The 19,474-nt window shown below is 50.9% G+C and overlaps 1 protein-coding gene across 4 annotated transcripts in view; it reads right to left on the bottom strand.

The window, feature by feature from the left end:
* STRIP2 (striatin interacting protein 2) overlaps positions 1-15,095 on the bottom strand; it is a 64,827-nt gene extending 49,732 nt beyond the window's left edge. For 3 of the 4 annotated variants that reach the window (XM_065552140.1, XM_065552145.1, XM_024110613.3), the window contains exons 1-2: positions 14,936-15,094; positions 7,284-7,353 (exon numbers count right to left, since the gene is read on the bottom strand). In XM_065552140.1, the coding sequence (XP_065408212.1) occupies positions 7,284-7,353; positions 14,936-15,058 (193 nt within the window). In that variant the 5' untranslated portion in view covers positions 15,059-15,094. Of the gene's footprint in view, positions 1-7,283; positions 7,354-14,935 lie in introns of all 4 variants that reach the window. The other variant, XM_065552153.1, reaches the window with a different exon arrangement.
* Positions 15,096-19,474: the final 4,379 nt, after the last annotated feature.

The following is a 19,474-nucleotide window of genomic DNA, read 5'->3' as shown; positions in this document are numbered from 1 at the left end:
GCTATTCTGTAAGAGGCACGTCCTGTGTTGCTTATTCCCCTATGGTTTATAGTGCACGGATCACCGCTATGCCGTGGCTGCCAGGGTGGAAGTGTTCATCACCTGAAGCCCTACAGACCCCGGTTCTACTCGGCTGGACCCTTAGAGGCAGAGACAATCCTGCTTCAAGGAACTTGCAGTGTACATTAAAACCAAGTCACTCAGGCCTTGTCTACACCACACAGCCAGCATTCGTCGACCACACCGTAGAGAGTGACATTCGACAACGCTCCTCCCGCCGATTTAACTCTCCTGCCACAGCGACAAAATAAAACCACCTCGACGAGAGGCCGGGAGCGTTTTGCGACACAGTTAGATCAACGCAACGTCAGTGTAGACGTTGCGCTTGGTTATATCACCGTAAATGGCCTCCAAGAGGTGTCCCACAATGCCCAACCTGTATTTGGTGTCAAATCTGACCCAACACTTCTACAGGAAACCCCAAGATGAACTGCAGGAGGCGGGTACTTCGATCTATAATTCATGACACTACGAGAGCGAAGGCAACCCTTTTACAGACTTTGTCCTACGGGACAAACGCTGACGTTTCACTGGCGCATCCCGACCCGCTATCACTTTTGCACTAAATCATCAAGTTGCGATGCCACAGAAGGACGTTTCACGGGCTCCAAAAGCCATTTCGGTACCGCAAGCGCTTGAGAAGCCGAACACCACTCTGAAAAAAATCGAGATGGGCCTGATTCCTGATATTCACGAGAGAAGGGTGAAAACTCCAGGAATGTCCAGTAATCGTGGGTTTGGGATCACACAAAGGACAGCCAGGAGCACTACTTTCTCCTCTCTCCAGCGGTGGAAGGACACCTCACTGACAAAATGTGCTGCAACTCCGTCTGCACCAGCAGATCCTCTGCTTAGAAGAGCTAAAAATAGCGACCCCTTTACAGTTTGCTGGCAGGAGAATGCTCCAGACCCCTGACAATTACACAGCAGAAACAACCAGAGTCATTCCCCTTGTAAGAGCACAGGGTCCGACCTGTGCTTAACTCCCTCACCCGCCACTTATCCTGACCACAGAGCAGGGCACTGTGCAGCACTGAAGGGGAACAGCTGGTGAGTAACTCTCGCTGTAAAGTAATTCCTGCCCTGGAAACAAACACCAAACGACATAACCCTCCTGCTGCTTGTTACCAGCCGCCCTGAGGATTATTCTGAGCACCCGGCCAGCTCGGCTTGGGGTTTGGAACGCGGGTGTGATAAAGCCCCTGAGCGAAACACTGACACGAAACACCGATACGCTCGGAGTCGGCATGTTCTAGTCATAAGGGCACAGCATGCGGCTCGGAGCTTAGGTTCAGCTCAGACAGACACCCAACAAGAGGGGGGCCAGGAACGGGACAGGAAGCCTTTCGCTTTTCAGCCCAAGCTGACTGTGGTCAAAAGTTGTTACCAGTTGATGGCTATTCGGTAGCCTATGGAAGTGAGCTGATGAGTTTCACAGTCTAGGTCGCCATCACTGCACTCAGCATCTTTCCGGTCAACAGGCCCAGGGTTCAATAGGAAACGACCTTGAGATCTTTCTGAGCAGGCAGATGTGACGGTTCGGTCACAAAGACCCACCTTGGGACTCTTACCTCATGTGCTGAGACTACCTCGGAGCCCGTTTTCTCTGCCAGCTGGGGCCTTCAGAACCCTGCCTGGTTGAGCCCGACACGCAGGCCTGCTGCAACACAGACCCATGCCCCCAAAGCTGCAAACTTAACTGAAAACAGCTTAAGACGTGCTCCTGGCTCCAGCACCCAGCTCCCAATGGGATCCAAACCCCAGATAAATCCATTTTACTCTGTATAAAGCTTATACAGCAGGGTCTCAAACACGCAGCCCGCGGAGTTATTTGCTACGGCCCGCCAAGCTCCCCACATCTCTCCCCCCCCCCCGCCACTATTTCCTGCGGCTGCCAAGCTCCCCTCACCCGCTGCCCCCAGTGCGCCACGTCCCAGCTCCTCTGCCAACCTCCAGGCGCTTCGCGCTGCCGTACAGCTGTTTGGCGGTGCTTAGCGCTTTCCAGGAGGGAGGGGGGAGGAGCGGGGAGCCGTACGCTCAGGGGAGGAGGCGGAGAAGAGGCGGGGCAGGGATTTGGGGAAGGGGATGGAATAGGGGCAGGGAGGGGGTGGAGCCTCGTTAATGGGGTGGAGTGGGGGCGGGGCCAGGGGCAGGGGTGTCAGTGATGCGGCCCTCAAGCCAATGTACTAATCCTCATGTGACCCTCGTGGTCATTTGAGGGTGAGATCCCTGTTATACAGGGTAAACTCATAAATTGTCCGCCCTTTATAACACTGATAGAGATATGCACAGCTGTTTGCTCACCCAGGTATTAATCACTTACTCTGGGTTAATTAATAAGCAAAAGTGATTTTATTAAGCCTAAAAAGTAGGATTTAAGTGGTTCCAAGTATTAACAGACAGAACAAAGTAAGTTACCAAGCAAAATAAAACAAAACACGCAAGTCTAAGCCTAATACATTAAGAAACTGATTACAGATGAAATCTCACCCTCAGAGATGTTCCAATAAGCTTCTTTCACAGACTAGACTCCTTTCTAGTCTGGGCCCAATCCTTTCCCATGGTACAGCTCTTGTTAGTTCCAGCAGGCGTCTCAGGTGAAAAGCAGGGGATTCCACATGACTGGGAGGCCTTTGTTCTGTTCCACCCCCCCTTTATAGCTTTGGCACAAGGCGGGAATCCTTTGTCTCTCTGGGTTCCCACCCCTCTTTCTAAATGGAAAAGCATCAGATTAAAGATGGATTCCAGTACCAGGTGACATGGTCACATGTCCTGTGAGCCCTCCTCCATTCCTCCAGGACCGGCCTGCACATATGCAGTGGAGGCTTGCAAGTAAACAGAGCCATCTACAGTCAATTGTCCTAGTCAACGGGAGCCACCAAGCTTCCAAACCACCATTAATGGCCCACACTCTGCATAATTACAATAGGACCTCAGAGTTAACGTCATATTTCTAGTTTTAGATACAAGAATGACACATTCATACAAATAGGATGACCACACTTAGTAGATTATAAGCTTTGTAATGATACCTCACAAAATGCCTTTTGCATAAAGCACATTCCAGTTATGTCATATTTCCACTCATAAGCATATTTCCATAAACATATGGAGTGCAACGTCACAGCAGGGTGGGTAAATATTTGAGAGGGATGGTGCCGAGAGGTTTCTGTACTCTGTCTCCCTGAGCTCCTCCAGTTCTTGGAGAGTACTTCGGAGCAGTCCTCTGAAGCTACCCTGAAACCTTACTCCCCGGCGAGGAAGTGACCGCCATTAATTACTCAATACCATCTCCGATTCTAGGTAACTATTTGGGACGTCCTCAACCTATTGCTTATGTCTGTGTGTGCTTAAATCTAATAAATTGTAGTTTTAGATAAGAAAAGGCTTACCTGTATTCAAGTTTCAGACAGACAGAATTGCTGTGTTCCCACTGATTTATTCCTGACAGTGTCTGAAGTGAAACAGTTACGTTACCACTGCTTTGGGTTTTGAAAACCCTGGGTAACATCCCCTCTCCAGTGTTTAAAGACAGAGCTAATTAGACTCAACTCTGGGTATGGCTACACTACGAGGCTTTTAGCGACACAGTTGTGCTGCTACGGCCGTGCCGCGAAAAGCCGCACAGTGTAGCTGCTGTTTGTCGGCAGGAGAGAGCTCTGCCGCTGACAAAAGTCTTCCACCCTCCACCCGCCCCCCCGAGCAGCAGCGGCTTTATTGGCAGGAGAGCGCTCCTACCGACAAAGCGTTGTTCACACTGGCGCTTTTCATCGGTAAAACTTTTGTGGTTCGGGAGGTGTGGTTTTTTTGGTGTTTTTTTTTTTAAAACACCCCTGAATGACAAAAGTTGTGTCGACGAAGTGCGAGCGTAGACAAAGCCTGACCGTCGTTGTTTCTGTTCAGCGATTACCAGCGGTAATCCACCAGCAGAGCCGCTAGACCTGCTACCAGGACAGTGGTGGAAGGTAAGACAATGCAGAGGCTGCACTGGCACTGAGGTTTCCTGCTACCCAGTGAAATCAATAAAGATCTGGGTTAAGCAGTGGAAGCTCAGAACAGGGCAGAAGTGTCCAGTGAGTGTCCAACAGAGGCAGCCCGTGACCAGCAGCGGCAGCGTAAAGCACCAGCGGCAGCAAACAGCCAGTTGCAGACGTGCACAGACACCACAGAGACACTGCTCGACACCCCCTCCAGGGGCGGAAGGTGAATCCTTGCGAACACACCTCTGAACTCTGGGTCTTTGCTAACCAAACCCAGCCAGCTGGGAGCTGGGTGCAGCAGAGGGAGCGGGGAGTGATGTGTTAAAGGGACATCGGACGTTTCCACTGCAAGGTGGGAAACTGAGGCAAAGACCACTGCCTAGGGCACTGGACAGGGAGGTGCTTGCTTAGGGTACAGGATTTGAATGTGGCTGTGGTGTTTTCCCAAACTAGTACTTGGTTCCCTTTCCCTTTTATTCAAAGTTCTCTTTTGTTACACACAGACTCCGTGCTTGCAAGAGGGGAAATTCTGCCTCTTAGAGGCGCCCAGGGTGCTGGTCCATTTTTGCAGATTACTGGCTGGGGGCTCGAGTTGGTTCTGTTTTGCAGTGTTCAGAGGAACCCCTACATGTTGAACTCGGCCCTCGCTGCTGCTGATTCCACCAGGCAGAAAGGTTACGCATAAAATAAACAAGGAGCAGCGATTGTAACATTTATCGCAATTTTTTCAAGATTTTGAAAAAAATTCTCACATACAAAAGAAACGAACATGTAGGGTTCTCAGCGCGCACAAAATCAAGCAAATAAGGCCATAAATGCGTCCTCAGTCATCTCCAAGGGGTGCTTGGAGGATTAACTAGCCAACTTGTGCAAAGCCCTTTAGACAGATGAAAAGCTGTAGGTTTAAACATGAACAGCAGTCTCCTTAATTATCACCATAATAATATATGGAGATATACCTATCTCTCAGAACTGGAAGGGACCTTGAAAAGTCATCAAGTCCAGCCCCCTGCCTTCACTAGCAGGACTGAGTACTGATTTTGCCCCAGATCCCTAAATGGCCCCCCTCAAGGATTGAACTCACAACCCTGGGTTTAGCAGGCCAATGCTCAAACCACTGAGCTATTCCTCCCCCCATCACGCTATTGATCTTCGTCCTGTTATTGCCATTCAAAACTATAAATAACAATTTCATACTGACTTTTTTTTAATCCATTTAAATGCTCACAGTTGTGCAAAATTCTGGGTTTAAAACATTTTTATTATCTGGGTTTTAAGCATTTTTTAATTCTTATTGATTTAGGTTTTCAGAGTGGCAAGAAAGCAGAGGGGAAGTGAGAGAATTATTGAATGCGAGTAGAACTTGAGATTCAAGAAGTTAAAGCAGAATCCTGCTAAAAACACAAAGCATCAACATCCTATGCAAAATATACAAAGTAAATATTCTTAAATCCAATTCTCAGAAGTTCTCAAGCAGCATTTTTCAAACTCGGCCTATCTGTAAATTCCGGATACCGATGAAAATATTTTTATCGATTTCTATGTATGATTAAATCGACTTTTACCGATAAAAATCGAATTCTCCCCTGGCTACATGTAAGAAACTGCTGCATTTCATCTTGGAAGGATCCTACTGGCAAACCCTATGGTTATATATTCTGATTTTGCTTTGCACATGGACCTCCAGCACCCATCTAACTTTTCTAGGTGATCCTTCTTGAGGTTATCTACTCTTGTCTTAATTATTTAGCCACGTATGTTTGAATACATCTTGGTGGGCACAAACAAACATGTATGGAGACAGGTTTTTTTTAACTAGATGATAAATCTATATGATGGCAAAGGCCAAATCTCCCGGGCTACATACTAACGTGACCTCAAGGAGTCACATCGCTCAGCGTTCTAGCCACTAAGGGACCACTTGGCGTTGGGTACATTGAACTACAAGCCAGTATAAGCAAGAGAGGAATCTTTGCTGAAGAGGGTTTGTGGAATTAGGATAGGAGTTCATAAGGCCCCACCCTGGGGAACATCTGGTATGGTACATGAGTCTTGGACCGCAAGAGCTCAAGGCTGTGTGCATCACGGAAGAAAGGAACGCTGGTTTATTGGCTGTTCGTGTATGCCCACCTCTGGACTATCCCAAAAGAGGATCCAACCCTGTTCCAGAGGCCAGGAGTAAGGGCGACAAGGAAGCTGCACAGATCCACTCACATGAGCACTTAAGTTATGATGGAGGCAGATCTCTTGCTCAAAACTTTCCCGGGCAAAATTAACACTCCCCACCATTCGAGGCAGCTCAGGCCCTGTCTGGCAGGCCCGTCGATACAGACACCAGTGAGAGGAGGCAATACCAACCCTCTTTCCCTGTGAGAGAGCCTGAAAAGGGGGGTTTTAACGTGATCCGACATCGAATGAACTTGGGGAGATTTACACGTCGGTCAGGGGAGGTGTTGCCTTAGACAAGGAAGGTGACCACCACTTTAGAAGTGAGCTCAGAGTGCATCTATGCATCACCACGGTTTCTGTTCAGTGATTATGAGAGGCGAATCACTGCTAAGCAGGTCTAGGGGCTATGCCTTAGACTTGCTGTCAGGACAGTGGTGAAAGAAAGACAACGCAGAGGCCGCACTGGCAGGGAGGTTTCCTGCTACCCAGTGAAATCACTCAAGACCTGGGTTAAGCAGCGGAACCTCAGAACAGGGCAGAAGCGGCAGGAAGCACCCAACAGAGGCAGCCCGTGACCAGCGGCAGCGTCAACAGCCAGTTGCAGACGTTCACAGCGACCACAGACACACTGCTCGACATCCGCTCCCAGGGGCGGAAGGTGAATCCTTGCGAACACACCTCTGAACTCTGGGTCTTTGCTAACCAAACCCAGCCAGCTGGGAGCTGTTTTATTAGAACTGCCTTCACCAGGAGCTTTAAGGTTTGCCGTGTGACATATTTCACTTCCCAACCTCAACTGCAGCACAGTTAGGTAGCTCTTGTTCCACCCCAGATGTGGATGCATTTCCATGAAGGGTGACATAATTCCTCTCTGCTGTGCATGACTTGTAAAGCCCTTTGGAATGAAAGGCACGCTATAAATATAAGATGACATTATTAAATATCTATCTCCGACTGAACCTGTCTTATTCTGCAAGTGATTTTATACCCAACGGAGGCCGACTTCAATAGCTCAGTAAAACCAATGTGCGGCAAAAATCTCCTCTCACCTCCATTTTTCGCACATGTCTTTACCTGATAATTCAGCAGTGTAGCCGTCGGCATCCCCGTACTCAAACTCCACACTGGGGCAATCCACTGAGCCCTGGGGGGAAGAGAGAGATTCCTTTGTCAATACAAAGACAGGAAACCGAGGGGCTTGTCTCGCACGTCCAGAAGAAATGGAATAATCAGTCGATACACACACACACACACACACACAGACTGCACCGGCAGCCCAGCGAAGAACCGTCCAGGTCTAACGCAGCATCTCACTTTGCTGCATGTTTTATTTAGAGCTTCAGAATATTCTGCTTAAAATAAAGAGCGCTGGAGGAGACAAGCCGTTTCCATCAGGCCCATGTAGTAGCCGTTGGGTTGTCAGGAAAAATCAAGGCAGCCCTGGGTGAGGGGCTGGGAGAACATTGGGAGGATGCCAGGGGTCTCTCGGCACATATTTCCCACACCACTGATGAAGGTTTCCATTAAGGCTTATCAGGAGCATGTCAAATTAAACCATGCCAGGGCCTTCGAATCAGGGGACAGTTACCCAAGCATACACGAGCCTCATTACTGACACCGTTCTCCGGAGCCGGGTGGAAGGACCTGCCGCCTGCTTAAAACACAGGGTCCGTTGGGAAGAGCTATTTTTATCATCCTCCCAGAGCCATGTTTGGGCACCTCTGCGGCATGACGATAGGAAGCAGGCCAGGCTTCCGCTGGGCAATAGGTAGGTACCGCAGGCTCCCACAACCTGTCGGGGAGTCTGGCTCTTACAAAAGGGACCAGGCCTTCTTTTAAATGCATCATTTCTCATCTGATCATGTTCTGACCTATGGTACAAATGCAAACACAGTTTGCTCCTAAGCGGAAAGCTCTGGTATGATACAGTGAAATGAGTGCCCCCCCCCCTTAAACCACCAAAGAAGAGAAAGCCCCCCATACCCATGTGGGAATCCTCAAATACACCTCTACCCCAATATAACGCGACCTGATATAACACTAATTCAGATATAACGTGGTAAAGCAGTGCTCTGGGGAGGCGTGGGGGGGGCCCGCGCACTCCAGTGGATCAAAGCAAGTTCGATATAACGCGGTTTCACCTATAACGCGGTAAGATTTTTTGGCTCCCAAGGACAGTGTTATATCGAGGTAAAGGTGTACACATCGAAAATCCCTTCCCAGGATGTTTTCCTGAACAGGGGCCCTAGAGAAGGACCTCGATGTCTGAGTAATCTCAGCAATAGGCTACTCACCGAGTGAAGTACTACTTAAGGTGAGTAGCCTTTCGCTGAGATTACTACAAAGTCAGGCACTGAAGTTTTGTTGTTGATTTTTAAAATTGTCTCACCTCAGCTGATAAAGGTATATAATGAAATGAGATCTGGATAACAGAAGTACCTAATAATAGTGATGAGCTCATTTTTCTCCTCCGATTTCCCCCCACTTTTATGAAATGTGACATTATCTCTCTCTGTTTCCACAAACTATGTTCCAATAGAATTATACAGGCATCTTTCACGTTTCCTGGGAGTCGACAAATTATCACTATGGTCATCCATCCATTCCCTTTTTCAGCCACGTAACAATGTCCCGTGGCTATATTTTGGCCTATATGGAATACAATTTCTTTGGCTATGCATGTGTCTTTACCCGATGGAAAACGTGAGATCTGAAATTGGTTATTGGGGCATGAACCTTTTGTAAATGATTATCATAAAGAAGAAAGCATGTTGACTAAACACATGCAATGTCTCCGATGAGAGACACAACACATGGGAGAACTACAAACACCGCAAATATCAACTAAAAAGAAGTGACTTTAGAACCTGAAAACTATCAGTTGATACGTCAGGTGCAGATTAAAAAAAAAAATCCCACCATTCCAAGCTAAAATCCTGTTTTAGTGTTCGAGCATGAGCGGGTGCCAGAAGTAATAGTTTGCATCATCAACATTCATAATCATGAATGACAGATAACATCTGCAGAGATGGTCAGAACAGGACCTAATGCAAAACCCACTGACGTCAGCAACAACTCATTGACTTCAATGGGCTTTGGATTGGGCCCAAAATGAACCACCCGCACCAAATGTCGTGAAGTTTTCCAAATTTTTCCTCCAAATTTTCAAATCACTTCCAATGATTGGGCATCGTATGTCCTTTCGATATACAGTAGGACCTCAGAGATACGAACACCAGAGTTATGAACTGACCAGTCAACCACACGCCCCATTTGGAACCGGAAGTATGCAATCAAGCAGCAGCAGAGACAAAAAAATAAAAAAGCAAATACAGTACAGTGCTGTGTTAAACGTAAAGTACTAAAAAAATAAGGGAAAGCAGCATTTTTCTTCTGCATAGTAACGTTTCAAAGCTGCGTTAAGTCAATGTTCAGTTGTCAACGTTTGAAAGAACCATTTCATTCAGTCCATTCCTGAGGTGTTCGTAACTCTGAGTTTCTACTGTACCCAGAATGCACAGTAAAACCTTCCTTCTCAATAAGGCCCATGGAACCATTTGTGGTTCCTAGACCGAGCCGTTTTAGAACCATCACAAGCCAAACCTGAAAGTCTGGCTGAGGTCTACAAGTACCACAGGATGAAAACTGTCCAACCATTACCAAACTCCATAGAAGACGTACCCCGGGCGAGAATCGGCAGGTGAACTTCCAGAACGGTTAGTTTGTGTTTGAAGAAACTGAGGATGGAAAAATGAATTTATAATAGGGAGCAAGTTTCAACCCTGGTCATCTCCCCTCCATTCCACTGCCCAATAATCCCCATCAGTGGAGGAGAAGGCAGGCAGCGTGACTAAGTGGCTAGGCAAGGACCAAACGGCAGCAGCCGAAAGTGCCAAAACGCCTGCAAAAGCCAGAAGATTTCCACAGGGAGTGAAAAGTCCCTGGGCCGAAGACCGCACAAGATGGCCTATTGTACAGGAAAGAGTAAAACTGGGAATTAGGTACTGCTGGACCCTAATCCTGGCTCTGCCACCAATTTATTGTGCAGCTTCAACTCCCCTTCTGCCTCAATGTCCCCGTCTATAAAGTGGGGATAACAGCCACCCCCTTTAAATTGCATTGAGAAGACTGGTTACGTCTGTACATTTAGCGCGCTAGGTAAGTGTCACGTATTGCTGTATTCTGCCCTGGATCCATGAGAAACAAGCAAATATGAAAGACCAGTGACAGGCTTAAAATGCAAGAGCTCATGAACTACTATGATTATGAATGAAGGCACTTTGTACCTTTGGGAGCCCGGCCCCCTGGCTTTCCAATGGTAAAGTGTCTTTAGCTGTAGTAGGCCACGAGGTCTCCGTTCTTACATTCACATCATTCTGATTACCAACTTACTTTATTTCCCTGTTTGAACTCCAGCATGATTTTAGCAGACATTATTTTGAGCACTGTTGGAGGTATAAACCAATGCTTTTTAGCATCTCCACCGTAAATCCCGGCTTTCAAATGGCGTAAGCAATTCATCCCTAATTCCAGCTGCTCATCAAATATCAGGCCAAATTCAGTCTGTCTTAGGCGGGTGAAATTCCACTGAAGTCAATGGATTTTGCCTGTGATAAATCACTAAAAGGCTGAATTTGGCCAACTGCCTGCCACAATCCCATTGGAGACCAAATGCGGTGGTGGGTGGGGAGAAGACTGATCTGATTTGAAGATCCAGTGTCCCATTACCCATCTGTACTAGAAAGCCGACATGGGCCAGGTTAAACGCCCTCAGGACCAGTCAACATTATCAAGTACTTGTTCTGGGTTTAAAAGAAAACAAGTCAAGTCCTGCAAGGAGTATTCCTGATGTAGCTGGGATAAATAGCCAGTTTTACCATCAGCTCCTGCAGAATCACAGTGGTCACAAAGCAGGTCAGCAGCTGGGCCAGAAATAGGACTGAGATGTCTCAACTCCCTGTCCCCAGCTCTGTCAGACCCTCCGTTCCCACCTTTAGAGAGCCTTGACTGCACAAAGGGTAGTACGTAATCAACGCTTAGACCAAATACACGGCGCTGACCAACTAAGTTCTGAGCTCTAAAGCCTCGGAGGAATTCAGTTAAGTCCTTGCGCCTGCGAACGTTAATCCACCCAGCAAAGGGGCTGTGACGCACAAAGCTAAAACCAAAAGAATCCTGCACCTCGGACCAGAAAATGGATTGAACGTGTCTGTGTACTGAGGCCAGAATTCCACTGCCCATGTCAACTGGGCGTGCCTGGAAAGAGACCACCTCTCTTGCATCTTGTTTAGTGCCAAGCCCAAGTATGAGCTATGGTTAAACCAAAGCTTCCAACTCATGCCTACAGAACATAGGGCAGCGTCAACAGGTTTTTACAGTTCATGGCCAATCCTGTTCCACCGAGACCACCTCCTGCCATCCGCCTGCGTTCTACGCATTAAGCTCTCACTACATAGGTCTACTCAGCTGGGTTACCCCAGCATCTCAGTTCCTCTCTCTTCTACCATGTTCAGACCTAGAGTTAAACTGAGAAGCGGGTAAGCGATTCCCTGGAGCTGGCATCGAAGAAAACCCACGACCGTGGAGATGAGATGCCCCAAATCAGAGCTATAGACTCCCCGAAGAAGGTCATAAGCAAAAGGTCTGGAAATAGCAGGACAGGGAGTTACAGCAGGTTTTGGCTGAGAGAGAAATGAACTGAAACCATGTTTGGTAGGGCCTTGGCTGCACTGGCACTAATAGGCACAGAGTCCCACCCTCCTCCCTCTGAAATCAACAGCAGCCTCAATGAGACCCTGTCCTCTGCCACTTCTGCCTCCCTCTCAGCCCCTCTGCTCTCTTCCCCACGAGCGCCTCTCTACTTCCTCCCATGCTGGAACCGGGGTCCTCCTGGATCCTACACGCCATGAAGTGGCCATCAAATCGCTCCTCTTCCCAGAAACCTTCCCACAGCGACCCGCTCATTAAAATGATACCGGTTCTTTTTTAAATCTAACACAACGCACGTCGGGCTGGGCTGGTAAGCCCCCAACTCTGCTCAGTGCAGCCTTCCTCCTTCCATCTCTCCCAGTTCCCTGTCAGGATTATAAACCCTTACAGGCATCTATGGGGCTCCAGCCGAGTGTTAAATAAATACTGCTAACAATCCAGGTAGGAATTAAGAACGGCCACACTGGGTCAGACCAAAGCTCCATCTAGCCCTGTATTCTGTCTGCTGACAGTGGCCAATGCCAGGTGCCCCAGAGGGAATGAACAGAACAGGTAATCATCAAGTGATCCATCCCCTGTTGCCCATTCCTAGCTTCTGGCAAACAGAGGCTAAGGACATCATAGAATATCAGGGTTGGAAGGGACCTCAGGAGGTCATCTAGTCCAACCCCCTGCTCAAAGCAGGACCAATTCCCAACTAAATCATCCCAGCCAGGGCATCATCTCTGCCCATCCTGGCTAATAGCCATGGATGGACCTATCCTCCATGAATTTATCTAGTTCTTTTTTGAACCCTGTTACAGTCTTGGCTTTCACAACAGCCTCTGGCAGAGTTCCACAGGTTGACTGTGTGTTGTGTGAAGAAATACTTCCTTTTGTTTGTTTTAAACCTGCTGCCTATTAATTTCATTTGGTGACCCTTAGTTCGTGTGTTATGAGGCGTAAATAACACTTCCTTCTTTACTTTCTCCACATCAGTCATGATTTTATAGACCTCAATCATATCTCCCCTTAGTTGTCTCTTTTCCAAGCTGAAAAATCCCAGTCTTATTAATCTCTCCTCAGATGGAAGCTGTTCCAGACCCCTAATCATTTTTTGCCCTTTTCTGAACCTTTTCCAATACATCTTTTTTGAGATGGGGTGTCCACAACCGCACACAGTATTCAAGATGTGGGCGTACCATTAATTTATATAGAGGCAACATGATATTTTCTGACTAATCTATCCCTTTCTTAATGATTCCCAACATTCTGTTCGCTGTTCTGACGGCTGCACGTTGAGTGGATGTTTTCAGAGAACTATCCACAATGACTCCAAGATCTCTTCCTTGAGTGGCAACAGCTCATTTAGACCCCCTCATTTTGTCTGTATAGTGGGAATTATGTTTTCTAATGTGCAGTACTTTGCATTTAACTGCCCAGCCGGCTGATACCCGGTATCCATCTAATCAGTATCCTCTCCCTGCCTGCCAGAACCAGGCGCTTCAGAGGAAGGGGGAAGAAATCCCAGAATGAACAATTATGAAATAACCTGACAGTAATGGCAGTTTCCTAATCCCTGGCAGCTGACTAGTTTCTCATGCTTCAGGGAATCAGCCGATTGGTGCAAATCAGGGATGTTAGTCTCTCTCTCTACGTACAACATCGGACGGTTCACCAAGGCACCCAGCAGCAGGCAGCACTCAGATACGACGCAGATGGGCGCTCCCACAAAACCCAGGAGGCGATAAGAGGCCAGGCCTATCCTGGCAAAGCCGTGGCTAGAGGCAGCGCACCTGAGCTGGCAGAAGATTGTTCCCCCCAGTCTGACAAATCTCAACCCCCCTAGAAGGATCCTTAGGCAGTAGGTGCCAACTGCGTCTCTATAGAGGTCGCATGCACCCACCGCCTGGGGTGCCAGCTCAGGGCTGGGTCACTGGGGTAGACGCCCTACGGGAGAAACCAGCCTCCACCTTCAGCGCCTGGGGGCCAGAGCTTCTCCCGCTGGATCTGGGGGTTGGTTTCCCAGGCGGGGGGAGGTCTGACAAGTCCCTCCCCACTTCAGCCCCCTGGGGCCTGACCCCAGCACGCCCAGCCCCCGCTCCCTTTCCACCCAGGGGGTTTCCCCTCATCGCAGGCTGGTGCTTCGGGCTGAGCGAAGGGGGAGCGCGGGGGCCCCAGCCCCAGCTGCTCCTGTACGTCCCGGCGACGGGACGTGTCCCGGGGGGCGGGTCTGTTACCCGATCCGGGCAGCGGAGCCGAGCACGGAGCGGCCCCGACTCAAACCACCGACCCACTCACACCAGCGGCCCGAGCCCCCCGGCCGCGCCGCCCTGCGCCCAGCACCGCCCGGCCCCGCTCCAGGGGCGCCCGGCTCCGCCCGGCCGGGCCAGCAGCGACCGAGGCACCTGTCGCTGGAGCGCCACCGCCCTAGGGAGGAACCAGCCCCGGGGCGGATCGGGGAGCCCGGGGGTCTCCGTCCGGGCGGCTGCGAGCGGAGGCTAAGAACAGCCACGGGACCCCCCGCAGCTCCCCTGGCCGGGGCGACCCCTCTTCCCCCAGGGCGGGTGGGGGGGTCCCGGAGCCCCGGGCAGAGCGGGCCCTCTCCCCCAGGGCGGGCAGGGGGTCCCGGAGCCCCGGGCAGGGCGGGCCCCCAGGACCCCGGGTAGGGCGACCCCTCTCCCCCCAGGGCGGGCGGATAGGGGGTCCCGGAGCCCTGGGCAGAGCGGGCCCTCTCCCCCCAGGGCAGGCGGATAGGGGGTCCCGGAGCCCTGGGCAGGGCGGCCCCTCTCCCCCCAGGGCAGGCGGATAGGGGGTCCCGGAGCCCCGGGTAGGGCGGCCCCTCTCCCCCCAGGGCGGGCGGATAGGGGGTCCCGGAGCCGCGGGCAGAGCGAGCAGGGGGTCCCGGAGCCCTGGGCAGGGCGGCCCCTCTCCCCCACGGCGGGTGGGGGGTCCCGGAGCCCCGGCCGGGCTTGCAGGAACCCGGGGCAGGGCCCCCAGGATCCCGGGCAGGGCGGGGCGCCCCGGCCCCTTCTCACCTCGGACTCCTTCCGCTGGCTCCTGAAGAGCTCCCGCCCCTTGGCCGGGGGCTGCAGCGGCCTCCCCTTGCCGGGCGCCCCGTCCCCGGGCAGGGCGCTGCCAGCCGCGCCCGCCTCCTCCATGCGCCCCTCTGCCCTGCCCGCGCCAGCACGTGCGGCTCAACCCCCCGCCCGGGGGCTCGCCACGCCCCCACGCTGCCATTGGCTCGCTGCCCCGCGGGGGACACACCCCCAGGCGCTGATTGGAGCGGTTGCTGCTGGGGCGGGGCTGCGGGAGAGGACACCTGGGGCCATGTGGGTTGAAGCGGGGCAGGGGCGTGGGGGGCTGAGGCCCCAGAGGAAGGGGGAGAAGCTGCTGCCAGCCAGGGGAGGAGAAAGGGCTGCTCGCCCCAAGGGGAAGGGGGCGGCTGCTGCCCCAGCTGGGATGGGGTGAAAGGCTGCTGGCCCCAAGGGGGAAGGGGGAGGCTGCTGCCCCAGCTGGGATGGGGTGAAAGGCTGCTGGCCCAAGGGGGAAGGGGGAGGCTGCTGGCCCCAGCTGGGATGGGGTGAAAGGCTGCTGGCCCAAGGGGGAAGCGGGAGGCTGCTGCCCCAGCTGGGATGGGGTGAAAGGCTGCTGGCCCAAGGGGGAAGCGGGAGGCTGCTGCCCCAGCTGGGATGGGGTGAACGGCTGCTGGCCCAAGGGGGAAGGGGGAGGCTGCTGCCCCAGCTGGGATGGGGTGAACGGCTGCTGGCCCAAGGGGGGAAGGGGGAGAAGGCCTCTGACTGTAAGTGGAAGGGGGGATGTTAGACACAGATCCTCTGAGGAGCAGGATCCGCTCAAAGGGCCGTGGTGGAGATGAGGCTGACACCAGGGCCTGGGGAAGTAGATGCAAAGCCTAACACAAGCCCTGAGACTCCCTTGCCGCCACAGCACTTTTCCTCTGAAAGGATCCCTGGGCTGCGCTTTATGAACCAGGCGGACTCAGTCTGTTCCTTTAGAGCAGCTGTGTTGCCGGGAGGGTGGAAGGTAAAAGGCAGATGCTCAGCACACCACGGGACAGAAGTGGATGAGCAGAAATTTTAATCCAAATGACAAAGGTGACCTTCCGCCTCTCCTATAAACCCAGAGCCCCCAGGACCTCGGTTTCTAAATTCTCAACATGCCCGCCTAAGAAACTTCATAGGACTCAGGTTATCTTCCTGGCCTGCAGTCCATCCCAGCTTGGGTCAATCCTTGACGCTGATGGAGACTTTCTCTATGTCCTTGGGCACACCATAGATTTTAAGGCCAGAAGGGATCACCAGGTCATCTGACGTAACCTGCACATCACCAGCCATTAAATTCCCCCCAGTTACCACTCTACTGAGCCCATCACTTGTGTTTGACTAAAGCATCTTCCAGGAAGGCAGCCAGTCTTGATTTGAAGACACCAAGAGATGGAGAACCCACCACTTGCCTAATCAACACCCCCCTCCACCCCCCAATTAAAATGTTGTGCACCTCTTCCATTACAAATTAAGCATATTATAGACCCAAGGCTCATACTAGCCCATTTTGTCACGACATCGCACTGGGAGCTCATGTCCATTGTGACCCCTAAACCCTTGTCAGTGTCTCTGCTTTCCAGGATACAGTCAAGCATTCTGGAGAGTGGCCTACATTCCTTGTTCCAAGATGCATAACTGCATTTGCTGGTATTAAAATGCATTTTGCACTGTATGAATGCCTGTCCTCTTTCAGCACTCAGCCAATCTTTGTGCCATCTGCACATTTTATCAGCAGCAATTTTATATTTACTTCCATATCATTGCTGAAAACACTGAGTAGCATCTGGTCTAGTACTGATCCCTGCAAAACCCCACTAGAAACATCCCCCATCTGTTGATTCCCCAGGGACAGCTACGTTTTGAGCTCTGCTAGTTAGCCAGTTCTCCCTCCAGTTAATGTGTGCTCTGGTGATATTGTGTCGTGCCAGTTTTTTAATCAGAATGTCATGGGGTACTGAGTCAAACACCTTACAAAGGTCTTTGCAAGTTACATCTACGCAGTTACTGATGTCAACCAAACTTGTAATCCCAAAGAATTCAATCAGGTTTGTTTGACAAGACGTATTGTCCATAAAACCATGTTGACTGGCATTAAATTATATTCCTACTCATTAATTCTTTATCAATAGAGTCGTGTATTGGCTTTTCCATTATTTTGCTCAGGATAGAGGTCGGGCTAACCAGCCTACAGTTACCCAGGTCATCTTCCTTATTCTTTTTGAATACCGACCCGGCCTTAGCACTCTTCCAGTCTTCTGGAATTTCCCTGGCATTCCAATACTTATTAAAATTAACACCAGCAGGCGAGAGATCGCCAATTCCTTTTGGGTGCTGATTTAAAAATGGTGATTGCCAGTAGCTGTTGTCGAACACGATCCTGTTACTAATGGCCTGAAACCATCATCCTCAGATGAGGTGAGCACAGCACCCTGCTTCTTTCCACATACAGAGCGGGAATAGTTATTGAAGAAACATAAAATAGAAATAGGCTATTTACTGAAGTCACTTGGTGGCACCGGGCCTCAGTTTCCCCATCTGTAAAAGGAGACGACACTTTCCTCACCATGATGCAAAGCAGTCTGGGAGCCTTGGCGGGAAAGTTCTGCAGTAGGGAAAGCAGGACTCTCTATTGCAGACCAGCTCCGTGGCGGAGGAATGAGTATATTCAGGGTCATGATGTCACATTCTAGACATTTCCAAGTTCCGCTCAGTGTAATTATCGCTGACAATTTATAACAATTCTAGCTAAAGGGGAGAAGTGCTTCCAGAATGGGGGGAAGGGGGAGCATTTTGCACCCACTTTTGCACTGGCAGAAATGACCAGGGCAACTCCCAGTGCAGCCCGGAGACCTACAGCCCGTCTCCACTAGCTCTTGTCAGAATTGTTCTGCTTAAGAAATAACTGGCTCAAGACTGGTCCCAGTTCTGCAGCTATTTCTGCACAGCCTGGCTCCAGTGGCCATTCAGAGCCCTTCCCCCCACCCCACGTGACCTCACTGGGCTCTGCCCAGGTGCAGGGTCCCCCTGAGCAGATAAGGGACCTGATCCTGCCCTAATGAGCCTTCCAGGGGTCAACCGCTTCCTGCACTTTGCCAAAATGGAATATTCGTCTAGTGTGCAGAGAAAGAACAAAACCCCAGACCCCAACTCACTCAAACCTTCCCTAGCTTGGTTTACTCCTGGGAAGGGACTAGCCCTTGGTCTGTATAGCTCAGTGCTGCTTGGGATTACATCACACTCCCATTCATCATCCGTTTCCTATAACCAGCAGCAGCAGAACGAAATCCTTCCTTTCCCGTTAGCAAACCACGTTGGTCAACATCTCTCAGCGAACACATAGGTGGGGCTATCGGTTCCAGGCCACTGCAGTAACACTGCCGCCCTTATCTGAATCAGCCCTCAACAGCTGTGTGAAAAGAAACCCACAGGCAGGGGCCAGCAAGTGTCAAATGGGATGAAGGGAGGAAGTGAAGGGGGGGAATGCACAGAGCAGAAACAGCAACGTTCCCCAGGGCGGCTGTGTCACTGACAGCTTGGTCTGACAGCACTGGGTGGAAGTAGAGAAGTCCTGCCGTTAATATGGCCTCTTATCCTCTTCCCCCAGAGAACTGGGGCTTGATTCCCAAGAGCATCACAGTCAAGGAGCGAGCAGCTGGTGATGGGATCTTTAGTTAACCGTAAAATGCTGCCCCTGTCCAGCCTCCAACACACACTTGATTTTTCCGTGTGGCCAGCCAGCCAGGACTCATCACAAAGAGCTGTTTGCAATGATCTTCGGAATTTGTCAGCCATCGGAAAAACCCATATTGTGTCATACGAAATGTTTCATTCCAGGCAGCTTCAAAATAAGCGTGTGGGTCACCTTCTAACCTTTAGCCCCGTGGTTAGAGCCTGTGCCTAGGATGTGGTAGACCTAGGTTTGAATCCTCCCTCTGGAGCAGGGACTTGACCTCTGATCTCCCCCCTACTCACGTAAGCAACCAGGCTGCCAGCTGGTCTGCTCCCAAGCTTTCCTGCTGAAGCTCTTGAGTCTTGTACAATTACATAACGATGCGATAGCCTGGCGCTTAAGGGACTCACCTGGCAGGTAGGAGATGGGGTTTAAAATCCCTCCTCTGAACCAGAGCATAAGGGGATGGCAACTTTGCAGAGCCAGTGAACTGTCTTCCCACACACCGCGGGGCTGGACACTTCTCCCTCTGACATTCATTCTAGCGAGTTGTCACTCAGGCCGTTTGGGACAGTGAGGGGAGGATGTTCAACACTCCCGCTTTGGGGGTGGTAAAGCCACCAAGGACATCAGGTTAAAATGACAATGAGCCAGGTAACGGTTTGGGGGAGCGTTTGAGAGTCAGGCCTTGCGGAGATGACGGAGGGCTGCAGAGGATTTTCTACACATCTGAAACTAAGGGAATCGGGGGCTAGTTTTGGATTCAGAGATAGTGGAAAGGCTCCACCCTTTCCAGAGACATAATGGAGTTATTGGGTAACAATCGCCAGGAAAGGAGACAG

Source organism: Chrysemys picta, chromosome 1 (genome assembly GCF_011386835.1).
Source record: "Chrysemys picta bellii isolate R12L10 chromosome 1, ASM1138683v2, whole genome shotgun sequence".
NCBI classification, from domain to species: Eukaryota; Metazoa; Chordata; order Testudines; family Emydidae; genus Chrysemys; species Chrysemys picta.
Note: the sequence above shows the minus strand (reverse complement) of the source record. Positions and strands in the feature narration are given on the sequence as shown.